Source organism: Rhinatrema bivittatum, chromosome 2, assembly GCF_901001135.1.
Source record: "Rhinatrema bivittatum chromosome 2, aRhiBiv1.1, whole genome shotgun sequence".
NCBI classification, from domain to species: domain Eukaryota; kingdom Metazoa; phylum Chordata; class Amphibia; order Gymnophiona; family Rhinatrematidae; genus Rhinatrema; species Rhinatrema bivittatum.
In genome coordinates this window covers 288,401,648-288,424,266 of record NC_042616.1, presented here as the reverse complement: position 1 = coordinate 288,424,266, position 22,619 = coordinate 288,401,648, and the positions used below count along the sequence as shown (strand labels likewise).

Sequence of the window (22,619 nt, the reverse complement as noted above, 5' to 3'; positions counted from 1 at the left end):
TAAGCTCCGCACTCCTGGGCCCTGATGGACAGTTCCCATGACAGCATGGCTAATTCATCCTGCTATCTACGGAAACACCGTTTACGGTAAGCAAACTTGCTTTTACCTACTTGGTATTTGTGTAATGAAAATATCCCATTACTGTGTTTCCTAATTTGTTAGCTTTCCTATTTTCTGTTAACGTCTCTATGTTCATTCTGGCCTCGTGGATGGCAGATCCCCATTGCCACTATTTTTCCACATCATGCGTGTAATTTCTGCCCATAGAGATTTCACAGTGCATTTAGTCTCCTGCAGGACTTTAGAACATAAGACGTGCCATGCTGGGTTAGACTATGGTCCATCAAGCCCAACATCCTGTTTCCGACTGTGGCAAGTCCAGGTTACATGTACCCATCAAATCCCAAATAGAAGATCAGTTCTTGTTTCTCACTCCCAGGGATAAGCACTGGCTTTCCCAAGTTTACTTGTCTAATAACGGTCTATGGACTTTTCCTTCAGGAACTTGTCTGACTATTTGGAACCCCACTGTGTTAATTGCCTTGATCTCATTCTTTGGCAACATATTTCATAGCTTGATTGTGCGCCAAGTGAAAAAATATTTCCTATGATTTTCGTTAAGTCGGCTGGTTACTAGTTTCATGGAGTATCCCATAATCCTAATGTGGTTTGAAAAGGTAAATAACCAGTTCCAACTGTCTCATGATTTATACCTGGCACTGACGTCCGGCTCACTGGACAGTAGTTTCCCAAATCATTCTTGGAAACCCTTTTAAAAAAATTGGTGTACATTGGCTACTTTCAGGTACCATGGTTACTTTAAATCAGTGTTTCTCAAACGGTGTGTCGCGGGACACACCAGTGTGTCGCCAAGCACCAGCAGGTTGTGTCGCGTGCTCCTGGTCTCCTCCCCGCTGCTCTTCCTTCCCTGCTGCCGTTGCCGCCGGGCTATCAGCACGTTCAAACCCAGCGGGAACGGCAGCGGTGCTAGAAAAAGCTTGTGGCATCCGCGGCTGGCCTTTGATTTTTCCCGTGCCCCCCCCCCCCAGAAACAGGAAGTGATATGCGGTGCGTGGGAAGGAGAAAGACGTGCCACGTGAAAAAATAGCAGCGGCGACCAGTACCATGGGCCCCCGAGCAATCGAAGCAGCTGGTAATGGGGAAAGGAGACAGCAGCATGAGCTTCCCGCGGTCGATGGAATTCTTCCTTCTTGGCCTGCGGGGGCTGAGGAGGAGGCTGCTGCAGCTACCATTTGTGCTGTGGGGTGGGGGGGGGGGAGAGAGGGAAGATGAGGAGTGAGAGAGAGAGAGAGAAGCAAGCCAGCCAGTCAGTCTGTGTTGTAAGTGAGAGAATGTGTGTGTGATTGAGAGAAACTGGTCAGAGAGCTGATGTGTGTGTGTGTGTGTGTGTGTATGTGAGAGTCAATGAAAGTGACTGCTCAAGGAGATGACTGATGTGTATGTTGAGAGTGTGAGAATTAGTTAGGGAGGTGACTGAGGTGTGTGTATGTGTGAGAAAAAGCATGGAAGTGAGAAATCTGGGTATGTGAGAAAGCATGGGAGTAAGAAGCCTGGTGTTGTGGGTGTGTGTGTGAAAGAAAGCATAGGAGTGAGAAGCCTGATTATGTGAGAGAGAGCATGGGAGTGGGAAGCCTGTGTGTGTGCATGCATGAGAGAGAGACTGGTTGGTAAGGTGACGGTGTGTGTGAGAGAAAGAGACTGGTGTGTGTGAATGTGAGAGAATGTGATTCAGGGAATGAGAAGCCTGTGCACATGGAGAGCGAGCATGGAAATGAGAGACTGGTGTGTGTGTAACAGAGAGAAAGTGATTATGGGAATGAGAAGCCTGTGCATGTGAAGAGAGTGAGCATGGGAGTGAGAAACCTGGGTTTATGTGAGACACAGCATGGGAGGGAGAAGCCTGTATATCTGAAAGAGAACATGGGAGTGGGAAGCCTGTGTGTGTGTATGCATGAGAGAGATCAGGTGACTGGTGTGTGTTTGTGAGTGTGTGAGAGAAAGAAAGTGATTATGAGAATGAGAATAAGCATAGGAGTGAGAGACTGGTGAGTGTGTGTGAGACAGAGAAAGTGATTATGAGAGTGAGAAGCCCATATATGTAAGTAGAACACAGGAGTGGGAAGCCTGTGTGTGTGTATGGCATGAGAGAAACTGTTCAGGAAGGTGACTGGTGAGTGTGTGTGTGTCAAAGACTGTTTGGGAGATGATTGGTGTGTGAGACAGAAACTGGTCATGGGGGCATGACTGGTATGGTGTGTGTGTGAGAGACATGGGCCCTAAGGAAGAGGACCATGAGTATAGAGCTTAGCCACTACTGCTGCTTCTGGTGTGAGCTACTGCCTGCATGGAAGAGGAGTAGGAGAGCTGCTGGAGGGAGGTAAGTAAAGATAAGCTTTTTAATTTTTATTTTCTTGATTGTCTGCCATTTAATTATTTAATATGATGTGATGTCCTGCTTTTTTGAAATATTTTATTGGTGTTTGGAGAATTTTTAATAGTTTTATGAGTTTTTAATTGTTGGATGTTATTCTGTTCATAGCTGTTTTGAAACATTTATTCTGCTTATTAGTATAGTTTTACAATTATTTCTGTGTGGGAAGCTATAGCTGCTTGCTAGTTCAGTTTTCCTAATAAGAGGTATATTGGTTTTTAGGACCTGATTTAATATTTGTAGTATTGCCTTTTCATAGATAGGGTTGCTCCTGTTTGAGTGTATTCCATAATACAGGTGTAACTGTGTGCAGATTAGTTTATGTGCATTACTACAGATCCTGGGAGTATGTTAGGTCGGTTCTGTGTGTTACCAAGATGAGAGATATTTTACTAGCATGTAAGCGTTTGTATCAGCCTTATTTGTTGTGTTTTCTCAAGAGGACATGCATTGGTGGTAAACTGCTGTCTTTTCATAAGTAGGGCTATTGAGCATGGAAGTAGGAGTTTGAGTTGCTGTTACTGAGATGACACCAGAACCAGAATATCTTTTTTGTAGGGTGAGTTGTGTGGGGAATGTCATAATACTGCTTTACATCCATTATTATGGGTCAGGGGGGGTTCCCGTGGATGCAAACTGTACTTTTACATCTAGCCCCGTGACGATCATGGGTCAGTGTGTCACGCATGTGAGAACCATCTGTCAGGTGTGTCCCGACAGAAAAAAGGTTGAGAACCACTGCTTTAAATGATAGGTTACAAATCATCATGAAATGCTGCATGGAATACATTCTGATTAATTGTAAGCTGTTCAAATGCCTCTATTTTTTTTTAAATTATTGTAATCTGCCTTGAGACCAATTTGGGGGGGGGAAAAAAGGCAGAATATCAAATATCCATAATTAACTAAATCAGAAACGGGTTTGGAATTTCATGTTTGAGTCCCTTCAGAACTCTAGGCTGAATGTCATCTGGTGATTTATTATTCTTTAGTCTGGAATCTGATTTATTATATCCTCCAGTTTCACAGTGATTCATTTAGTAGCGCAATCATCACCAACAAAAAATGTTTCTGGTGTGGGTATAACCTCAATATCCTCAGGAGTGAGAGAGGCAAAGAATCAATTTAGTTTTTTTTGCTGTTTCCTTATCCTCCCTGAACAACCCTTTTACCTCACAGATATCTAGTGGCACAGCTCACTCCCTTGCTGGCATTTTGTTTCAAATGAACTTGAAAAAGTTTTTATTGCCAATATTTATCTCTATGGAAGCCTCTTTTCAAATTCTCAAAGAATATTTTAATTATTTTTTAAACATAACTTGCTCTTTCCTGTTTTCCTCATTTGGTTCATCTTTACATTTTTTGAATGATGCCATTTTGGCCTTAATTGCCTCTTTCACTCTGGCCATTGTTTGGCTTTCTTTTTACCTTTATTAATGCAATAAATATATTTTTTTCTAGGCCTCCAAGATGGTAATTTTAAACAATGTCCTTGTCTCTTGCAAATTTTTAACCTTGTGAATTGCTCTTTTTATTTTCTTTTTCTAAAAAAGTCCTCATTTTATATGCTGCTTCACTAGCTTTCCTTAGTATTTGCCTTTCAGTGATTGTCAAATTCAGTTACATTATGGTTACTATTTTCAAGCAGATCTACCACGTTTATTTCTTGTACTAGAGCCTGCATTCCACTGAGAACTAGATCTTATGTGGTTCCCCCTCTGGTTAGTTCCACAGAAATGCTGCATGAAACCTTCCTTGCATGTCCTGATGTGACATTTCCCAATCAATACTGAACTCTGCCATTATTATTGGGTTGCCCATTTTACTAGCCAGGCTCTCTGTTAGCATTTTATAGTGTTTTCCTTATCCTGGCAAGGCGGTGGCAATATATCCCCATACTATTCTCTTCCCTTTTACCCTTTGGAATTTCTGTCTGTAAGAATTTCAAAGTGTTTTTTTATCCATTGATAAGCAGGGCTGAATTAGCCATGACATATGGATGATGTCATCTGGCAGCATTGAATGATCTTCTCTCTCTTACAGGCTGATACAGTAAAGTTCACGGGAGAGCGGGCGAGTGCCTGCTCTCCCAGCGCGTGCACAGGCCAGTGTCCTGTGCGCGCGATACAGTAAAACAAATATTAAATAGGGCCCGCAGTAAAAGAGGCGCTAGGGACATTAGCGCGTCCCTAGCGCCTCCTTTTTGGGACAGGAGCAGCGGCTGTCAGCGAGTTTGACAGCCGATGCTCAATTTTGCTGGCATCTGTTCTCAAGCCCGCTGACAGCCACGGGTTCGGAAACCGGACGCCGGCAAAATTGAGCGTCCGGTTTTCAACCCGCAAGCCGCGGGCTGATATTTAAAATTTTTTTATTTTTTTTATTTTTAACTTTTGGGACCTCTGACTTAATATCGCCATGATATGAAGTCGGAGGGTGCACAGAAAAGCAGTTTTTACTGCTTTTCTGTGCATTTCCCCGGGGCCGGCAGAATTTAGCGCCTTTGGGTAGGTGCTATTTTCTTGAAAGTAAAATGTGCGGCTTGGCTGCACATTTTACTTACTGTATCGCGCGGGAATGACTAATAGGGCCATCAACATGCATTTGCATGTTGCGGGTGCTATTAGTCTCTGGAGGGGTAGCTTTACCCCTTATTCAGTAAGGGGTAATAGCGTGTCGAAAATGTGCGTCCAAATGCAGGTTAACAGTGCACTCCATCAGTTTGGGGCACAACTTTTGTTTACACAAGTTTTTAAGCTTGGTGGTGCACCCAGGTTTTGGGGCACAGTTGGTGTGCATGTTTGTGGCACTTACTATCGGTGCTCCTAAATTCTGTGCATGTAAATTTTGGGCGCTTGAAATTTTTCAGCTCAAGCTGGCTAGATGCACATTATCCGTCGACTGTGCACTGATGGCGCTGGTGAACAAGAAACCTAAGCGCCTTTCTCTCTGGTGTTGCCAGTCATATTCGGTCATCTCAGCCTGACGTGTCCTCTAACATGTGTCTGCGCTGTTTTAGAGGTTCAGGGAGAGTTGTCTTCCTCTGATTTCACTAAGCCTGAATCCTCTCAGCCTGATGATGGTCTGGTTAAGGATCTGTCCTGGGGTATGCCAGATCTTGGAACTCCCTTGACAAGTTTCTCCGCAGGGGATGGTGGTTCACTGGGCCCCCGCTCCAGTTCTTTCTGGGTTTAGCCAATCCTTTCTTCAGGCGCAGTCCTCAGTTTCGCCCTGTCCTGTCAGGTCAGACCCTTAGCCAGTGGCCCCTCCCTCTTCCAGTCCTATGTTTAAGCTCCGGAGCACGCCTCTGTTTGCTGCAGATATTCCCGACAGGAAACCGGATGACACTGATGATGAGACAGATCCTGATTCCCTGGATGATGGGGAAATTCCTCTGGGACTGGAACCATATTGAACCATGTTGCGGTTTTTTCATAGAGATGAAACTGCCGGCCCCTGATTTCCCAGCCATTAAAGATGCTGGGTGTTACTGGGGCAGATTCCATGTCTGAGCCGAAGAAGAATCCTATTTTGGTTTCCTTGCAAAAAGCCTCTTGTTTTTTCCCTGTTATGGATGCCATTCAGGAATTGATTGATCTTGAATGGGGTACCTCAAGAGGCAAATTTCAAAGGGAGTCTGACATTGGAAGGTCTGTACCCCCCTGGATTCATTGGCGAGAGAGCGTTTGAGTTTTCCCAAAGTGGATGCGCTGGTCTATGCCATCTCTAAGCGGATAGGACTATCCCTGAGGAGGGAGGAGCGGCTTTGAAGGATGTGGCTAGCGAACTATACTTCCCCCTTTTAGGGATAAGAACATAAGAAAATTTGCCATGCTGGGTCAGTCTAAGGGTCCATCAAGCCAGCATCCTGTTTCCAACAGAGGCCAAACCAGGCCACAAGAACCTGGTAAGTACCCAAATACCAAGAAGATCCCATGCTACTGATGCAATTAATTACAACAAGACGTATCCAGCCAAAATTACAATGAAATAATAATCAGGGACTATCATATAACCCCTCACTTTGATATCTTTTAGAGCCTTGCTTATGCTCCATCAACAAATCAAAGGGGTACACTTTTAATCTTGGTCCAATTTTTAAAGATTTTTTTTAAAGCATTTTCACAAAATTACTAACAAAGTGCACTACTTCCCCATTTGTGTGAAGTTAATTCATGCCCAGCACCGGTACCATGTTTCGCAAACTGCTGCTTCAGGGGCTGGAATCGGTATATATTCAAATTCAAAAGGTTCTTTCTTTTCTTTTCAGTCCCATTTTAATTTTATTGATTTAAAGCGGCTGACCATTTCTTCACAAAGCCAGAAACGCTCAGTTTCTGGCGGGTGAAACGGCCACTTCAATCAATAAATTAAAATGAGACTAAAAATTTTCTTATAGAAAGCAAGAGCAACTGAAAGCACCCGGCCTCTCTCAATGCGGCGCTCGAAGAGGATATGCAAGCGAGCGGGAACAGAAGAGTCACCATTGATTTATCGCTGAAAGACGTCATCAGAGTGGATGGCTGACTAAATCTGAGCTCCCACCCCATACAACTCTCTATCGTGGTAAATCTCCACCATCAGACTTCGTAGGACCCATTGTACCAGAGCCCAGCTTGGGACTGAAAGTCCCTAATGTCGATGCGATGAAATCGGCAGATTTAAAAAAATCTTTCTTATAGAAAGCAAGAGCAACTGAAAGCACCCGGCCTCTCTCAAATGGCGGTGCTCGAAGAGGATGTGCCCAGCGAGTGAGCATCCAGAGGACTCACCATCGATCGCTGAACTGCCGACCCGACAAGAGAATGAAGCACTGGTTCGCCAAACTGCGGCAGGACTTGCAAGCGCACAAAACAGAAATAATGTCATCTATCGAAGAAATTAAGAAGAGATGGCGGAAAAATGCCACCGTCTCTTCGAAATCGAAAACCAGGATGGACGCCCTCATGGAGGCTATTAAATAGCGCAAGAAGATCACTTTAAAATTCATCAAGAGCTGTCCACTCGAAAATAGGTCTAGAGGCAAAATCTTCGTTTTCGAGGCATTCCTGAATCTGCAGAATACCAGGACTGCATTTGTCAGGTAGTAGTGACAAAAATTAGCGCCATATTGCTAACACTCCCGGATGTTTCCAGAGGCGCCCAGCCAACAGTGATATCAGAAAGACAGAGCACATTGGGCTTTGGGTGCCCCAGTAAGGTAACCGTCCAAGGGACATTATAGCAAGTTTACCATGATTTTTCTATGAAAGATAAAATATCCGCAGTGGCCCGAAAGCAAGATACCTGCAGACCTTGTCTCCAGTACCATTCGCAAACGCCAGGAACTGAAACCTATATTGAAACATTAAGAAAAGCAATGTTAGATATAGATGGCTATTCCCATTTGGCCTGGGTTTTTCCCTAAATGGAAATTTTCACAAAATTAAAACAGTACAGGAAGGAGCAGCCATATTAAAAGAAGCTGGTTATGCCGGATTTGAAGACACTCTGCAAACTGGACAAATGACCCAATCGTCGCGAGGACTATCCACGGTGGCAGAGGTTCAACAAAGGTGGACTGAGACTGCAGCGCAACCATGAAGATGGAGCTTCATTACCACCAGACACTTGAATTTGACAAAGACTTTCAAACTAATTGGACATCTTGATTTCAGAGAGAGTAGTCACAGTAACCAAAGGACAAGCCATGGATGGACAAAACACAGCCACACAGCTGGAGTAATGGTAACGTTTATATACAGAAGAGATTAAAATAATGTTGTTTAAAAAGATAAGTTGGGGGAAGTTTGGCCGGGGGGGGGGGGGGGGGAAGAGAAGTCGTGGGTGGGGATGACTGATTTCTCTCCTGACATAGCATACAGGTTATAGGCCTGTCTGCTAGGGATTAGGACTAGTAGAGGCAGCCTATGAGGGGTCAAAGAAATTAAGGGTTAGGGGTGGGTAATGGCGAGGGATCTACGTAGCTTTCATTTCCTGTATGTACTTGTTGGTAACATTGGCTTAGGAGGTTTATAAAGAGATGTGGTGGCGAATTCAGGGGGGTTTCCTTCACTGCAAATGCACATTAAGGATATAAATCTTTTCAATGGCTGAGCTGCAAATATTGTCCCTTAATGTGAAGAGACTTAACTCCTATAGAAAAATGCAACTTTTATTTGCTGAACTGAAACAACAACACACTGCTATAGGCTTTATCCAAGAATCCCATCTCAAACGCAGATATGAGCATACGATGAAATCTGCAATTTTCCCTCATCAATACTGGGCAGCAAGCACTAAATCTCATAAATACGCTGGAGTAGGGATTCTCATTCATAAAGATATCATATATGAGCAGCAGGCTTACCTATCGGATCCAGAAGGTAGATATATATTACTTACTATTATATTAGGCGGCGGCAACATATACTTTTTAAAATATCAATGCACCCAATAACAATCAAGGTTCTTTCCTGGAAAAAAATGGAAAAAGTGATAGAATTGCATTCTTCTGGATGTTTGATAATAGGGGGAGATTTTAACTTGACAATAAACCCTCACATTGACAACACTAAGGGGCGAGAGACGACCACCAGCAAAGCTCTTCTTGTGAGGCAAGGACTCCTTGATACCTGGAGGGTACATAATCCCACATCAAAAAACTTTATGTATTATTCCCGGGCGGACCAATCTTACTCCCACATAGATTTATTACTAGTAGATAAGTCCAATATAAACAATGTGACCAGACCTTATATAGACTCTATAACTTGGTCTGACCACGCCCCAATAGGTATCACACTTCGAGTATTGCACTATGATAAAGGTACTCAATATTGAAACTTAATGAAAGCTTAATTGAAGATGAAACTTTTTTTCCTGACACTCAAGGAAGAGATACAGGAATATCTAGCTCATCATGACACAGGGGATGTCACTCCGATGACACTTTGGGATTGTTTAAAATCAGTGCTCAGGGGTAAATTAATTGCAAGGGCGACCCATGTAAAAAAAACAAGCGAAGCTGAAACATTCTGGCAAGGATTAAACATCTTGCAGAATCACATAAACGCATAGGTTCTGCCAGACCACTGAAGAATCTAGATCAATGTAGGAAACAATTGGAAGCCTTAGAAGCAGCAGCTATAGCCCATCATCTAGTTATTAAAACAGACTCATTATGAGGGAGGTGGTAAAGCAGGTAAACAGCTAGCCCGTAAACAAGTACAACGCTCCCTCAACAATATAGTCAAAATTAAAGATGAACAGGGTAAACTTAACAACGAATAGTGAAATCAGAAAACGTTTTTACGCTTTTATACAGATCTTTATGCTTCAGATGGAGCTATAAACCCTGAACAGATTAAGACATACCTACTTAATGCTTCCCTACCCCAGATTTCAGAATCCCAAAGAGACATGTTAGATAAGGAGATCTCCAGAGCTGAAGTAGCTTGGGTTATTAAAAGTTTAAAATCAGGCAAATCCACTGGTTTAGATAGCTACACAGCTGCTTTCTACAAAAAATACGCTGACCAGTTGATTCCTCTGCTTTTAAAAGTATTTAGTTCTTTAAGGGGCACAGACAAAGTCTCATCGGTAACAAACACAGCAGGCATAACAATTCTGGCTAAACCTGGTCGAGACCCAGCACTCTGTGGTTCTTACAGACCAATATCACTAATCAACCTCGATATGAAAATTCTAGCAAAAATACTGGCAAACAGATTGAATGCCATTTTACCAGAATTAGTGCACCCGGGACCAATCGGGGTTTATTCCAGGGTGTATGGCATCGGATAATGTCCGCAAAACTGTTAATTCCATTTGGTGGTCTAAATGTCATAATATTCCATGCCTGTTGTTAGCAATAGACGCGAAAAAGCGTTTGACTTCGTCCAATGGCCATTCCTTTTCCAAACTCTCCAAACTCTGCAGATGGGGAATCACTCTATTGGGTGGATTAAGAAACTATATTCAGCACCTCTTGCTTGCTTAAAAGTTAATGGGTGTTCTACTCCCACACCTTTCCCATAGGTAGAGGAACTCGGCAGGGATGTCCTCTCTCACCCCTTCTTTTGCGCTTTTCTTAGAATCATTACACACAGAATTCGCAATCAGGACCACATAAAAGGCATCCAGGGTGGGAAATTTTTGTTCTAAACTATCGCTGTTTGCCGATGATATTTTATTCACTCTCTCCAACTCTTTAAATTCATTGTCAGCAATATGTACAGAGATCTCTAACTTCAGTCAAGTCTCCGGTTTTAAAGTAAACTGGGAAAAATCTGAAATTCTTAACATCTCAGTAACAGAAACAGTGGTAGACAGACTCAAAAGGGATCACCCCTTTTGATGGAACAATTCTAAGATTAAATATCTTGGAATATACATAGGTAGGCAAGATGACTTGTTCAAATTAAACTACCCACCACTAATGGAAAAAATATACAAAAATCTGGAGGAATGGGATCATTACCATATATCCTGGATAGGTAGAATAGCGGTCCTTAAAATGAATATCCTCCCCAGACTTTTATATCTTTTCTAAACACTTCCAATTGCCTTAACGCCAAAAATCATAGAAAAATGGCAGAGGCGGCTTCTTAAATTTATATGGAAAGGAAAACTGCCAAGAATAGCAAAAAAAAAAGTACTGTATTTACCAAAGACGCAAGGAGGAATTGGGTGTTCCGAACTTACATTGGTACCATGCAGCAGCACACCTAAAAGCGATTATAGATTGGAATAAACAGTGCAAACAACCGCTATGGGTGAAACTTGAACAGTATTATACAAAAAAGGAAATGTCACATCAGAAAATCTTATATTGAATTACCGCTTCCCAAAATATAAATATTTTAAGTATATAGCCGCATCATCAAGCCTGACAGCGGGTTCTCTGTGACCTCAAAAAGAGAGCCGCCTGGACCTCTAATCATCTGTGGCAGACATTTGTATTCTTTTTTTCTTTTTCAATTTTTCAGTTTTATATTTGTGTTCAATCTACTTAAAATATTTATATTTTGGGAAGCGGTAATTCAATATAAGATTTTCTGATGTGACATTTCCTTTTTTGTATAGTTTGATATTGTGGAAATTGTTTTAGTTCTTTTTTGAGACATGAAACTTGAACAGGCCATCATTGGTTCTATGCCTGTATCAGCTTTGGTGTGGAAACCTAAAGCCTCTTGGCGAATGCTCACCATACTTCCTGAAACAGTTCAAATCACATACAGCACATGGTCATGCTGGAAATCTCTCTTAGTGGGAAACAAGACCTATTTTCATAGTTCCCATGTTTTTCATAATAATCTGTTTGGGCCTTGTCAACACCCGTCTGCTTTAGCTGCTGGCAAACAAAAGGATATATAAAATGGAACATTTATGGGATCCAGGAGGTTGGATTCCTTTTGAGACATTACAACACAAGTATCAATTGTCCCCTAGAGAAATATTCCCATATTTACACATTAGGCATTTTCTTCATAGTCTGGCGATAGGGGATGATGTTGTCCAGGGTATATCGGCTTTTGAGTGTATGTGTAGACATGCCGATTAAGACGGGAAAAATGATTTCAAAACTATATTCTATGCTAGCTGGGAAATCTAACTTCCAGCATTCACATCTGAAGGCCTGGGATTGAGACATACCAGATACACTAACAGAGACTACATGGACACATATATTTCAAAACATCGGAAAGAGCCTGATATCAGCTGGCCATATAGAAAATGGAAATAAATTGCTATATAGATGGCATATTACCCCAGACAAGGTACATCACATGTTCCCAGATATATCCAATAAATGATGGAAACTATGTAGAGATATGGGCTCCTTTCTACATATGTGGTGGAATTGCCCTAAGATACAAAAGGTGTGGTCCCAGTTATTTGAATGGCTGGGAGAAATCCTTCATGAACCAATTATAATCAATGCCTCTCAGGCACTCCTCAATTTGGAGATTGGAAAGGAAAAGATAATCCATATGCATTTCGTGCAATTTGGTATTGTTGCCACTAGATGTGCTATAGCACAATTTTGGAAATCTGAAGAAACCCCTTCTATGGCGTTCATACAAACCAGGATTCAGACAGTATATAATCTGGGGAAAATCACAGCACATAAAAACGAATATCACAATTTCATAAGATCTGGTCTCCATATGAACTATGGCTCTTCAAGCAGCTTTCAGCAATAGAGTTAAAAAGTGCTGCTACATCAGCTACCGTAGACTAAGACTCCATAAGTGGAACTTGCCAACGAGGCACTAACAGGGAGGGCTACCTCCCAGACCCACTTTTCATAGCTACAAAAAAGTGGAATGGGGGGAGGGGGAGGTAAATAATGCATACACATAAATGATACTGTTGGGCGGTTAAGAAATGGTTGTTTAATAGCATACAGTTCAGACAATGTGCTTCATGTTTACAGATGTAAAGATTGTACATTACAATACTGTCAATTTGATAATCAGTATACATAATATACAGAATAAGAAGTTAAACCACATGGCATATCAGACACAAATGATTTACATTGATGTAATGTTTATTAGTTTTATTGTTACATTGTTCAAATGGAATCTGTTTGAGTTTTATAATAAAAACTGTTTATTAAAAAAAAAAATTAAAATGGGACTGAAAAGAAAAGAAAGAACCTTTTGAATTTGAATATATGCTGATTCCAGCCCCTGAAGGATCACCATGAAACCCTGCGCCAACTGTCCACTGTCACTTTCAGATTACCTTGGCTATATATAGCTCGAAGAGCCACGAGATGGGATACCAGGAATTAACCTGTAGGCCACGCAGTACTACCCTCCTCCTTCCCGTGCTAGGACGGCCAGACCCTCTCACAGAGGCCAACCTCGTCAGCACAGAACCCCTAGAGGCACAGTCAGCCCCCCAGACTGGTCCTGCAGCGAGGTTTTGACTCCTTTCTAGAGAGCAGCAGTCAACCTCCATTGCACCCTTCAGCCACTTTACCAGTGGGAGGCTGCCTATGCCACTTTGCGACCAAATGGCATTCAGTCACCACCGACCGATGGGTACTGTCTATAACTTACATCTAAATTTCCTTGCTGTACCCCCAGACTCTCCACCAGTCCAGGAGCACAGCCTAAACGATCACACACTGCTCCTCGAGGCAGAACTCACTCTCCTACTGCAGTCCAGAACCATAGAACCAGTTCCCCGAATGCAGCGAGGAAGGGGGTTCTACTCTCGATACTTTCTAATCCTGAAAAAAAACGGCAGTATACGTCCTATCTTGGACCTCCGCGCCCTAAACAAATACCTTCGCAAGGAGCGGTTCAGCATGGTTTCTTTGGGGACCATGCTTCCACTTCTGCAGCAAGGAGATTGGCTCTGCTCTCTAGATCTTCAAGATGCTTACACCCATATAGCGATATTCCCTCCTCATCGCAAATACCTTCGATTCGTATTGGGACACAAACACTTCCAATACAGAGTGCTCCCGTTTGGTCTTGCCTCTGTACCTCAAGTATTCAAGAAGTGTCTGGCAGTCGTGGCAGCACAATTAAGATGGGAGAGTATCCACGTCTATCCATATCTGGACGACTGGCTCCTCAGAAGTCCATCCAAGGAAGGAGCACTTCACTCCCTCCATCTTACCATACAGTGCTCCAGTCGTTAGGATTTCTGATAAACTATCCCATCTGACTCCAATCCGAAAGCTCTCTTTCATTGGAGCAGACCTAAACACCACCATGGCCATAGCGGCCCTCCCAGAGGACCGCACAAAGACACTGTCCACCTTGGCCAAGACAGTACAAAGTCGTCAGACAGCATCGGCTCGTCTGCTCCTAACCTTGCTAGGACACTTGGCACCCACAGTTCACGTCACCCCAATGGCTCAACTTGCCATAAGGGTAACACAATGGACTTTAAAATCCCAGTTGTCCCAAGCCACTAAACACCTTTCACAGGTAGTCCAGATAACCAGCCAGCTTCGTCACTCACTGGCTTGGTGGACACGGGAGTCCAATTTACGAACAGGAGTACCCTTCCAACCACCAGAACCACAAATAACGTTGACCATGGATGCCTCGAACCTGGATTGGGGAGCCCACGTCAGCGGATTGCAAACACAAGGAACCTGGACCAGGGCGGAAGCGGACCACCAGATAAATTTTCTGGAGCTCCGGGCGATACGGTATGCCCTATTCACATTCCAGGATTGCCTATCCAAAAAGGTAATCCTAATTCAAACAGACAACCATGTAGCGATGTGGTATCTGAATAAGCAGGGGGGCACAGGCTCTTATCTGCTTTGCCAAGAGGCGGAGCAGATCTGGGCCTGGGCGCTCTCACATTCCATGCTACTGAGAGCCACCTACCTGGCGGGCACAAAGAATGTGATGGCAGACTGTCTGAGCCGGATCTTTCATCCCCACGAATGGTCCCTGGACCCCTCTGTGGCAAATAGGATTTTCCACCAGTGGGGTCCCCCAGACATCGACCTCTTTGCGACTTTTCACAACCGCAAAGTGACAGATACTACTCTCTGCTCTGCAGCCGCAAGACACCAACAATGGATGCCTTCACCCATTCATGGAGCACGGAGTTACGTCAGGACTGGGGCACAATGATCCTCATAGCTCAGTATTGGCTGCGGCAAGTTTGGTTTCCCATTCTTCGTGACCTCTCTGTCCAGCAGCCTCTTCGCTTGGGCACAGCGCCAACTTTCATAATGCAGAACGTTATCTGCGATACGTTATGTGCGATATGTCATCTGAACCTCCAGTCTCTGTCTGACGGCCTGGATGTTGAAAGGTTGATTTTGCAATCCCTTGGCCTTTCCAATGATGTGTCCCAGGTCCTCGTAGCTTCACAAAAGCCTTCTGCTCAGAGATCTTACCAATCAAAGTGGAAAAGGCTCTCCTTGTTGTGCACTCCAAAAGGTCTAGGTCCTTTCTCCTGCCCCACAACACACGGCTCCTGGACTACCTCTGGCACCTACCGGAGTCTGGCCTCCAGACTTCCTCCATCCGTGTACATGTAAGTGCCATAGCCGCTTACCATAAAGGTATAGGGGATGCCCCAATTTCGGCGCAACTCCTTGTAGGGCGCTTTATCAGAGGCTTTATTACAACTGAAGCCTCCACTGCGTCCCCCAATTGCGGCCTGGGACCTCAATGTGGTCCCAGCGAGGCTCATGTGGTCTCTGAGCCCCTATGTTCCTGCGAGCTACGACATCTCACTTGGAAAGTTATATTTCTAGTGGTTATAACATCAGCTCGCAGAGTCAGTGAGCTCCAGGCACTGGTGACATACCCACCTTATACAAGATTTCTCCACGACCGGATAGTGCTTCACACTCACCCTAAATTCTTGCCAAAGGTAGTGTCTGATTTCCACTTGAATCAATCCATATCACTGTCCACCTTTTTTCCAAGGCCTCACTCACACCCAGGTGAACTGGCCCTGCACTCCTTGGACTGTAAACGTGCGCTAGCGTTTTATTTAGACTGCACTGCAGCCCATAGACAGTCCACCCAACTCTTTGTCTCCTTTGATAAAAATAGACTCGGAGTTGCGGTGGGCAAGCAAACCCTGTCTTACCTGGTTGGCGAACTGTATTTCCTTTTGCTACCAGCAAGCAGGCCTTCCACTAGAGGGACGCGTGAAAGCGCATTCAGTCAGAGCAATGGCAATATCAGTAGCGCACTTCCGTTCTGTACCCATTGCCGACATCTGTAGAGCTGCAACTTGGAGCTCTCTCCATAACTTCGCAGCTCATTACTGTCTGGACAAAACTGGCAGGCAGGACAGCATCTTTGGCCAGTCTGTACTGCGAAATTTGTTTCTAGTTTTAGGAACCCAACTCTTCCTACCTACAGTCCACTATGAATTTCAGGCTGCCCTCCAAACCCAACAGCACCCCTTTGTTGTGCCTGTTGCACATTTTGGGTGCTGCTTGGTTAACTCTGTTTCAGGCATCCTGTAGCTCACTATTCACCCATTTGTGAGGACTACCATCCTGCTTGTACTGGGAGAAAGCAGAGTTGCTTACCTGTAACAGGTGTTCTCCCAGGACTGCAGGATGTTAGTCCTCAGGAAACCCGCCCGCCACCCCGCAGAGTTGGGTTCACTTTTATTATGTTATTTTTCGCTCTTACTTTTTATTACAAACGAGACTGAAGGGGGACCCGTGTGGCCACAGGGTTGGTGGCATGCTGGCATGCTCAGTGTGCCAGTCAAAGTTCTAGAAACTTTGACAAAAGTGTTCCATGACAGGGCTCCATCTGATGATGTCACCCATATGTGAGGACTAACATCCTGCTCTCCTGGGAGAACACCTGTTACAGGTGAGCAACTCTGCTTTACACATGGGTAACATCATCAGACTGTACTGACACAAACCCAGCTCTCAGAGCTCAGTGTGATGTAGACCCAGTGGAGCGTCATATGCAAATCAACCACCTTGAGCTCAGTCATTCACTCTATTCTGAGAGCTTTTTCTCGCATCCTTTCAGGAAAGAGAATCTTAATCCAGATGGATAATCAAGTGGCCATGTTCTCAATTAAGCAGGGTGGTATGGGCTGTTATATCAGGGGTGGGCAAACTTTTTTTTTTTTTTTGACTGAGACCACCTTAGTGGCTCCCCTTTGTAATGGAGGGTAAGAGGATAGCCCTCTTGAGCTCTTCTCACCTCTAGCTGTGGTGTGGCCTGCATCAACAGCAACTTCTCCTCTGGGTCCCATCTTCTTTTGGCTGAATCACTGGCAGTGACTCATGAATGAAATAGGGATTCGCAGATGACTCTCCACACAGCCCGTCTCTTTCTTCCTTTCTATCTATGGAGACCACCTATTTTCCTCACCAGCAAGCCTTGCCAGCAGCTACACATTCTAATTTAGGCCCTGCTCATGTCCGGCTCCAGGTCTCACTTGGGTTTTTGCTGGCAGGTGTTCGTGCCGCATGCCAGCTCTGGCAGTCTCACTTGGGGCCTGATGATATTGTTGGCCTAGATCTAAGTTGGCTGTAACTCCTTCCAGGTTTTGCTGGCCCTCCTCCTTGTCACCCCTAGACTCCATCTTCTCTGTGGCTACTTAGAGCATGCTGGGGACAGTAAACAGTGATACTGGGGATGGCTTGGACTGTGAACGGCTCTTGGCGATGGTAGCAGAAAGCTTTTCATTGCTGACTCGAAAAGTTTCCTCCCACACAGCCTGCTCCGTGATTTGCTGGCTCTTATTGAGTGAGCTCCTATGCTGCCTTCATCCAGCAGCCTGTCAGAGACACAACCTGACATAATCATCTGTGGCCCATATCACACGTGTCAGCACCTCATTACAGACCATTGCTGATGACATGAGGCTGTTCAGGCAGGCTGTTGAAGGATGATGGTAGGCCGGATCCTGTAGTTAGTTTGTGGGAGATAGGCAGGCCAAAAAGATGGGGCAGACTGTCCAGTTCTGGCTGAGAGATGTAGTTTGCCCACCCCCAACTTATGCCCCCTGCTAGGATGCTATCTGAATCTGGTCATCAGCAAGACATCACAATGCCCATCTCTAGGTGACCTACTTTCTGGGCATCGATTATACATTGGTGAACCGGCTCAGCAGAGTGTTGCAGCTGTGCATATGGTCCTTGGATCAAAGAATCACAGATGACTTGTCCAATTGCTGGAGAAAGCTGGTGATCAACTTGTTTGCTTCAGAAGTCAACAGGAAAGTCGAAATGTTCTGCTCCAGGCATCCGAGCAGCTAAGATCAACTCCCAATGGTTTTGTTCTAAATTAGAATGACTGTCTACACTGTGTATCCACAGTTTAATTGCCAGCGCTGTTTAGAAGGTCCTTATTGCACCTTATTGCACTTGCCTGGCTGTGGCAAGTGTGGTTTCCATATCTCATCTATTAGTTTAGTCTCCACTTCCATTGAGGATATCTCAGACTCTCATCACACAGGAGAATGACAGGTTCTGCCACACCAACCTTCTATTATTGACCATCACAGTGTGCATGTTGAATACATAGTAGACTCCTCTTTACTCCTTCCAAAGAAAGTGGCGGATGTGCTTATGTCTTCTAGAAAACCTTCAACTGGAAGATCCTACAGTTTTGTGAGAGGTCTTGACAGTATATAAATATCAGTAAATCAAATTAAACTGTTTTATAATGCCTGTGGTACTTGCAGTCTGCAGGCAGGGCCAGATTTAGGGGGGATGGTGCCCAGGGCAAAAAGCAACCCCCTCCCCTGGTCCTCTCTTAGGTCACAGTGAAATGAGATCCACCATGGCTACGCTGGGCCTCTCTTCCTCCATCCCTGTAGCCAGGACACTTTTGTGTCTGGTTGTGGCAGGATGGGATCCTCTGCGGGCATGTGATTGCTCCCTTTGGCCGTGGCAGGAATGGATCCAGTGTAACCACACTGGGCCTCTCCTCTATCCTCGTGGTCCTTAGGGCATCCCTCAGTTAATGATGTCCCAGGTGACCCACCCCAAAAACTGGTCCTGTCTATGGGCCTCATTTTCCAAGGAGTTACCGCGGGTGATAATTCCGCAAATCGCGCTAACAGCCGTTAACGCGATTTGCGAATGCAAATTTTTAATTTTGTATTCAGGGGGCGGAGCAAATGTAAAGTAGGGAGGATTTATTGTGTGCCGCGAAACAGCCGCAGTGTTAGTGCGGCTCCTAACGCGGCCAATAACTACACCTCTTTCATTTGCGTTACGTTGTGCGCTAGAGGCCGGTAAAGGTTTATAGTGGTTCACGATGTTTTCGGACAGGCCTATTTCAGTATGAGAGAGAGAGAGAAGCGCGCCTTGCTATAGTGCCTCCTCCCTAGACAGGTATTTGTATCCCTATGGGAGGCCCACCTAGTAACTCGAGGTGAGGGTTAAGTATTAGTGCAGGGGGGTAGGGGCCACTTTGACATTCAACGTGAGATGTACGAACAGAACAGTGGTCTCTTGTGAAGATTTGCTGGCCTTCGGAGTGAGGAAACTCACTCCAAGATGAGATTTGTGCAATGTTCTCTCAACCTAGCTTGATGGACTCTCTTCCTGGGTAACAACAAGCTAGGTTGAGAGAACACTGCACAAATCTCATCTTGGAGTGAGTTTCCTCACTCCGAAGGCCAGCAAATCTTCACAAGAGACCACTGTTCTGTTCGTACATCTCACGTTGAATGTCAAAGTGGCCCCTACCCCCCTGCACTAATATTTAACTCTCTCTCTCTCTCTCTCTCTCTCTCTCGGATTAAAATATACCTGCAGAAAGTATGTGTGGAGCTTCAAAAATGAAAACACTGCACATACTTTGCCTCCCCTGATCTCTCCAATCTGTGCTCCGTTTTTTGTGTGGGTAAAGCGTGTATATTAAGATCAGCCCATTTATTTTTACTCACAGATGGGGGAGAGGGGATGAGACCATTTTCAGTTGGGCTTTTTATGCAGGTAAATAATTATCCATGTAAAAAGCTTTGACAGTCACTCTCTCCATGTCAAGAAAGAGATCCTTGATCTTCACAGATTGTCCCACATCTACTTCCTGATCAGCAAGAGGTTACAGAGATAGGGGGTAATTTTCAAAAGGATTTACACAATTATTACTCATGTAACTGGGCTTTTAAAAATGCTTCAATATATGCCATTAAATTCTCCATATATTTTACCTCCGTTAAGTGCACTTAATGTGGGTAAATGGCTTTTGAAAATGGCTATAATAGTATTTACATTTACATACATAGCTCTTGAAAATTCACCTGATAATGAATTCTGTTCCAAATATTGTAATATCGGTCTGAGGCAATTTTTGCACATTTTTCTTATGACATCATTCTCCTTCTATCATTATAGTAACACCTTGATTTTATTTAATTTATAGCGATGAGTGGCTAAGTAGGAAGAGCTTTCAGTATTGTTTCAGGCATGATAAACCAACTGTTAAGATTGCCCGTCATCTGAAATGTGTGTGCATATGTATATAAGCTGTGGGGTAGATTTTAAAAAAGTGCGCCTTCGCGTACTTTTGTTGGCGCACCAGGCGCAAACAAAAGTACGCTGGATTTTAGTAGGTACGCGCGTAGCTGCTAAAATCCAGGATCGGTGCGCGCAAGGCTGCCGATTTTGTGCAGCCGGCGCACGCCGAGCCGCGCAGCCTGCCTCCGTTCCCTCCAAGGCCGCTCCGAAATCGGAGCGGCCTCGGAGGGAACTCGCTTTCGCCCCCCCCTCACCTTCCCCTCCCTTCCTCTATCTAACCCACCCCCCTACCTTTGTCGGGGGATTTACGCCTCCCGGATGGAGAAGTAAATCCCCGCGCGCCAGCGGGCCGCTAGCGCGCCGAGACGCGACCTGGGGGCGGTTCCGGAGGGCGCGGCCACGCCCCCGGACCCGCCCCCGAAACGCAGCGTCCCGCCCCCAAAACGCCGCGCCGATCGGCCCCGCCCCCGACACGCCCCCCTCGAAAAACCCCGGGACTTATGCGAGTCCCGGGGCTCTGCGCGCGCCGGCAGGCCTATGGAAAATAGGTGCGCCGGCGCGCAAGGCCCTGCTCGCGTAAATCCGGGCGGATTTACGCGAGCAGGGCTCTTAAAATCCGCCCCTTTATTTCTAAGGTGTTCATTGTCAGTAAGTGCCTTACCCATTGGGAATTATTATTTAGTATCCCAGGCTGGGGTTTGTTGTTCCAGTGTAGTCACTTTGTAAATAATGAGAAATGTTATTGAAAGATCTGGTGCAAAATTGATGCAATCTTTAGCGAGCCCCACTGTCCTAGAAGAATATTCTGTGCTGTTCAGCCAGTGTGAGATCCTAAACTATTGTAGGAATTGCTGGTCTGCTGAGCATGTCTAGTCAATGAATCTTACTGTGCCATTGCAGGGTGATCATGGGTCAGACTGGAAAGAGGATGGAGAAGGGACCAGTGTGCTGGCGGAAGCGTGTGAAGTCTGAATATATGCGATTGAGGCAGCTGAAGAGGTTCAGGCGGGCTGATGAAGTGAAGGTATACCTGTTCTGCTGTCTTGTCAGTGAGAAATCAAACAGAGCCCAAGACTAATTTTCAGTTGTATATGTTTGGTTTCCCCCCCCAGATAGCAACATATTGCTAACAGTTTGTAAAGCTCTAAAAGTCTAAGAATAATGCACTTTCTTAAAATAAGCACAAAAGGGTAAACTTTCAAACATGCCAGAAGCACATAAGATTGCTGGCTTAGTTTTTTAACCAGCGATCTTAAGCACATTTTTGGACTTTGCAACTGGAAATTCTCCTAATTTGTGCGGTTGGGGTTGACTGCCTATAGTTAACAAGCTAGTGCTGAAAATTGACACTAGCTGGCTAAGTCGTAAGCCTGCCTCCAGAAAAATTCTGGAACTGACTTTTTTTTTTTTTTTTTTAAATGGCTAAATTTAGCATCCTTGTGAATTTAGGTGGTTTCAATTTTAACCACTCAGCAGGGGAAAATTCCACTCCTCCTCCTCTTCCTACCTTTGAGATCTAGCTGGCTAACTCTGGAGTTGATTGGCTAGATCAAAAATCCATCCCAGTGTGTTTGCTCTTGTTCTACTTTAATTGCTTAATATGCAAAACTAACTCACACCTTTTATGTCAGTCAGGGAATTTAGAAACAAAACAAGCTAAATCTTGACTCTACTTTGTATAATGCCACGCAAAGTTCAGACGTGTAAAATTAAGTGATACTTTCAATATTACAACAAAGGAACATCCTTCCTTAGTTGTATAATGAACAGTGAATGTAAACCAAGCATGTTGAAAGAATTCAGTGAATAATTGTAAAGAAAATAGTGTTTTTGTTGGTCTTTGAGAGGAGTCTCACTATCAAGGAATAAGCCATGAGAATAAAAGGTACACTTAATAATAGTCTATATGTTCCACAGATGAGTCCTTGTTCAAATGCATTTCCTCCTTTTACTTTGTTTTCCTGCTTGCCTTCTTCAAATGCTCCCTTGAAATGAGAAATCATGAATAAAGGAAGTTCATATTGAAAGGTGTTTATAAATCCTGCTGATTTCACCTGTCCTGAGTTATCTGACTAGTTAGCTGGCTGGCTACTTAGCTGGATAAAGTTTGGGGTGTTGGGATGAAGTACAATTATCTGGTTAAGTTAGCCGGATAACTTTTAAGACTTCCTTAAAGCAGTCTTTAAGTTAGCTAGATAAATGTATCCGGCTAACTTAATTAACCGGGTCTAT

The 22,619-nt window shown here is 44.4% G+C and overlaps 1 protein-coding gene across 15 annotated transcripts in view; it reads left to right on the top strand.

Moving 5' to 3' along the window:
• Window positions 1-22,619, top strand: part of EZH2 (enhancer of zeste 2 polycomb repressive complex 2 subunit) — a 425,637-nt gene that overhangs the window by 56,313 nt on the left and 346,705 nt on the right. For all 15 annotated transcript variants that reach the window (XM_029589584.1, XM_029589586.1, XM_029589588.1 and 12 more), the window contains one exon: window positions 21,288-21,411. In XM_029589584.1, coding sequence (XP_029445444.1) covers window positions 21,288-21,411 — 124 coding nt within the window. The remainder of the gene's footprint in view (window positions 1-21,287; window positions 21,412-22,619) is intronic.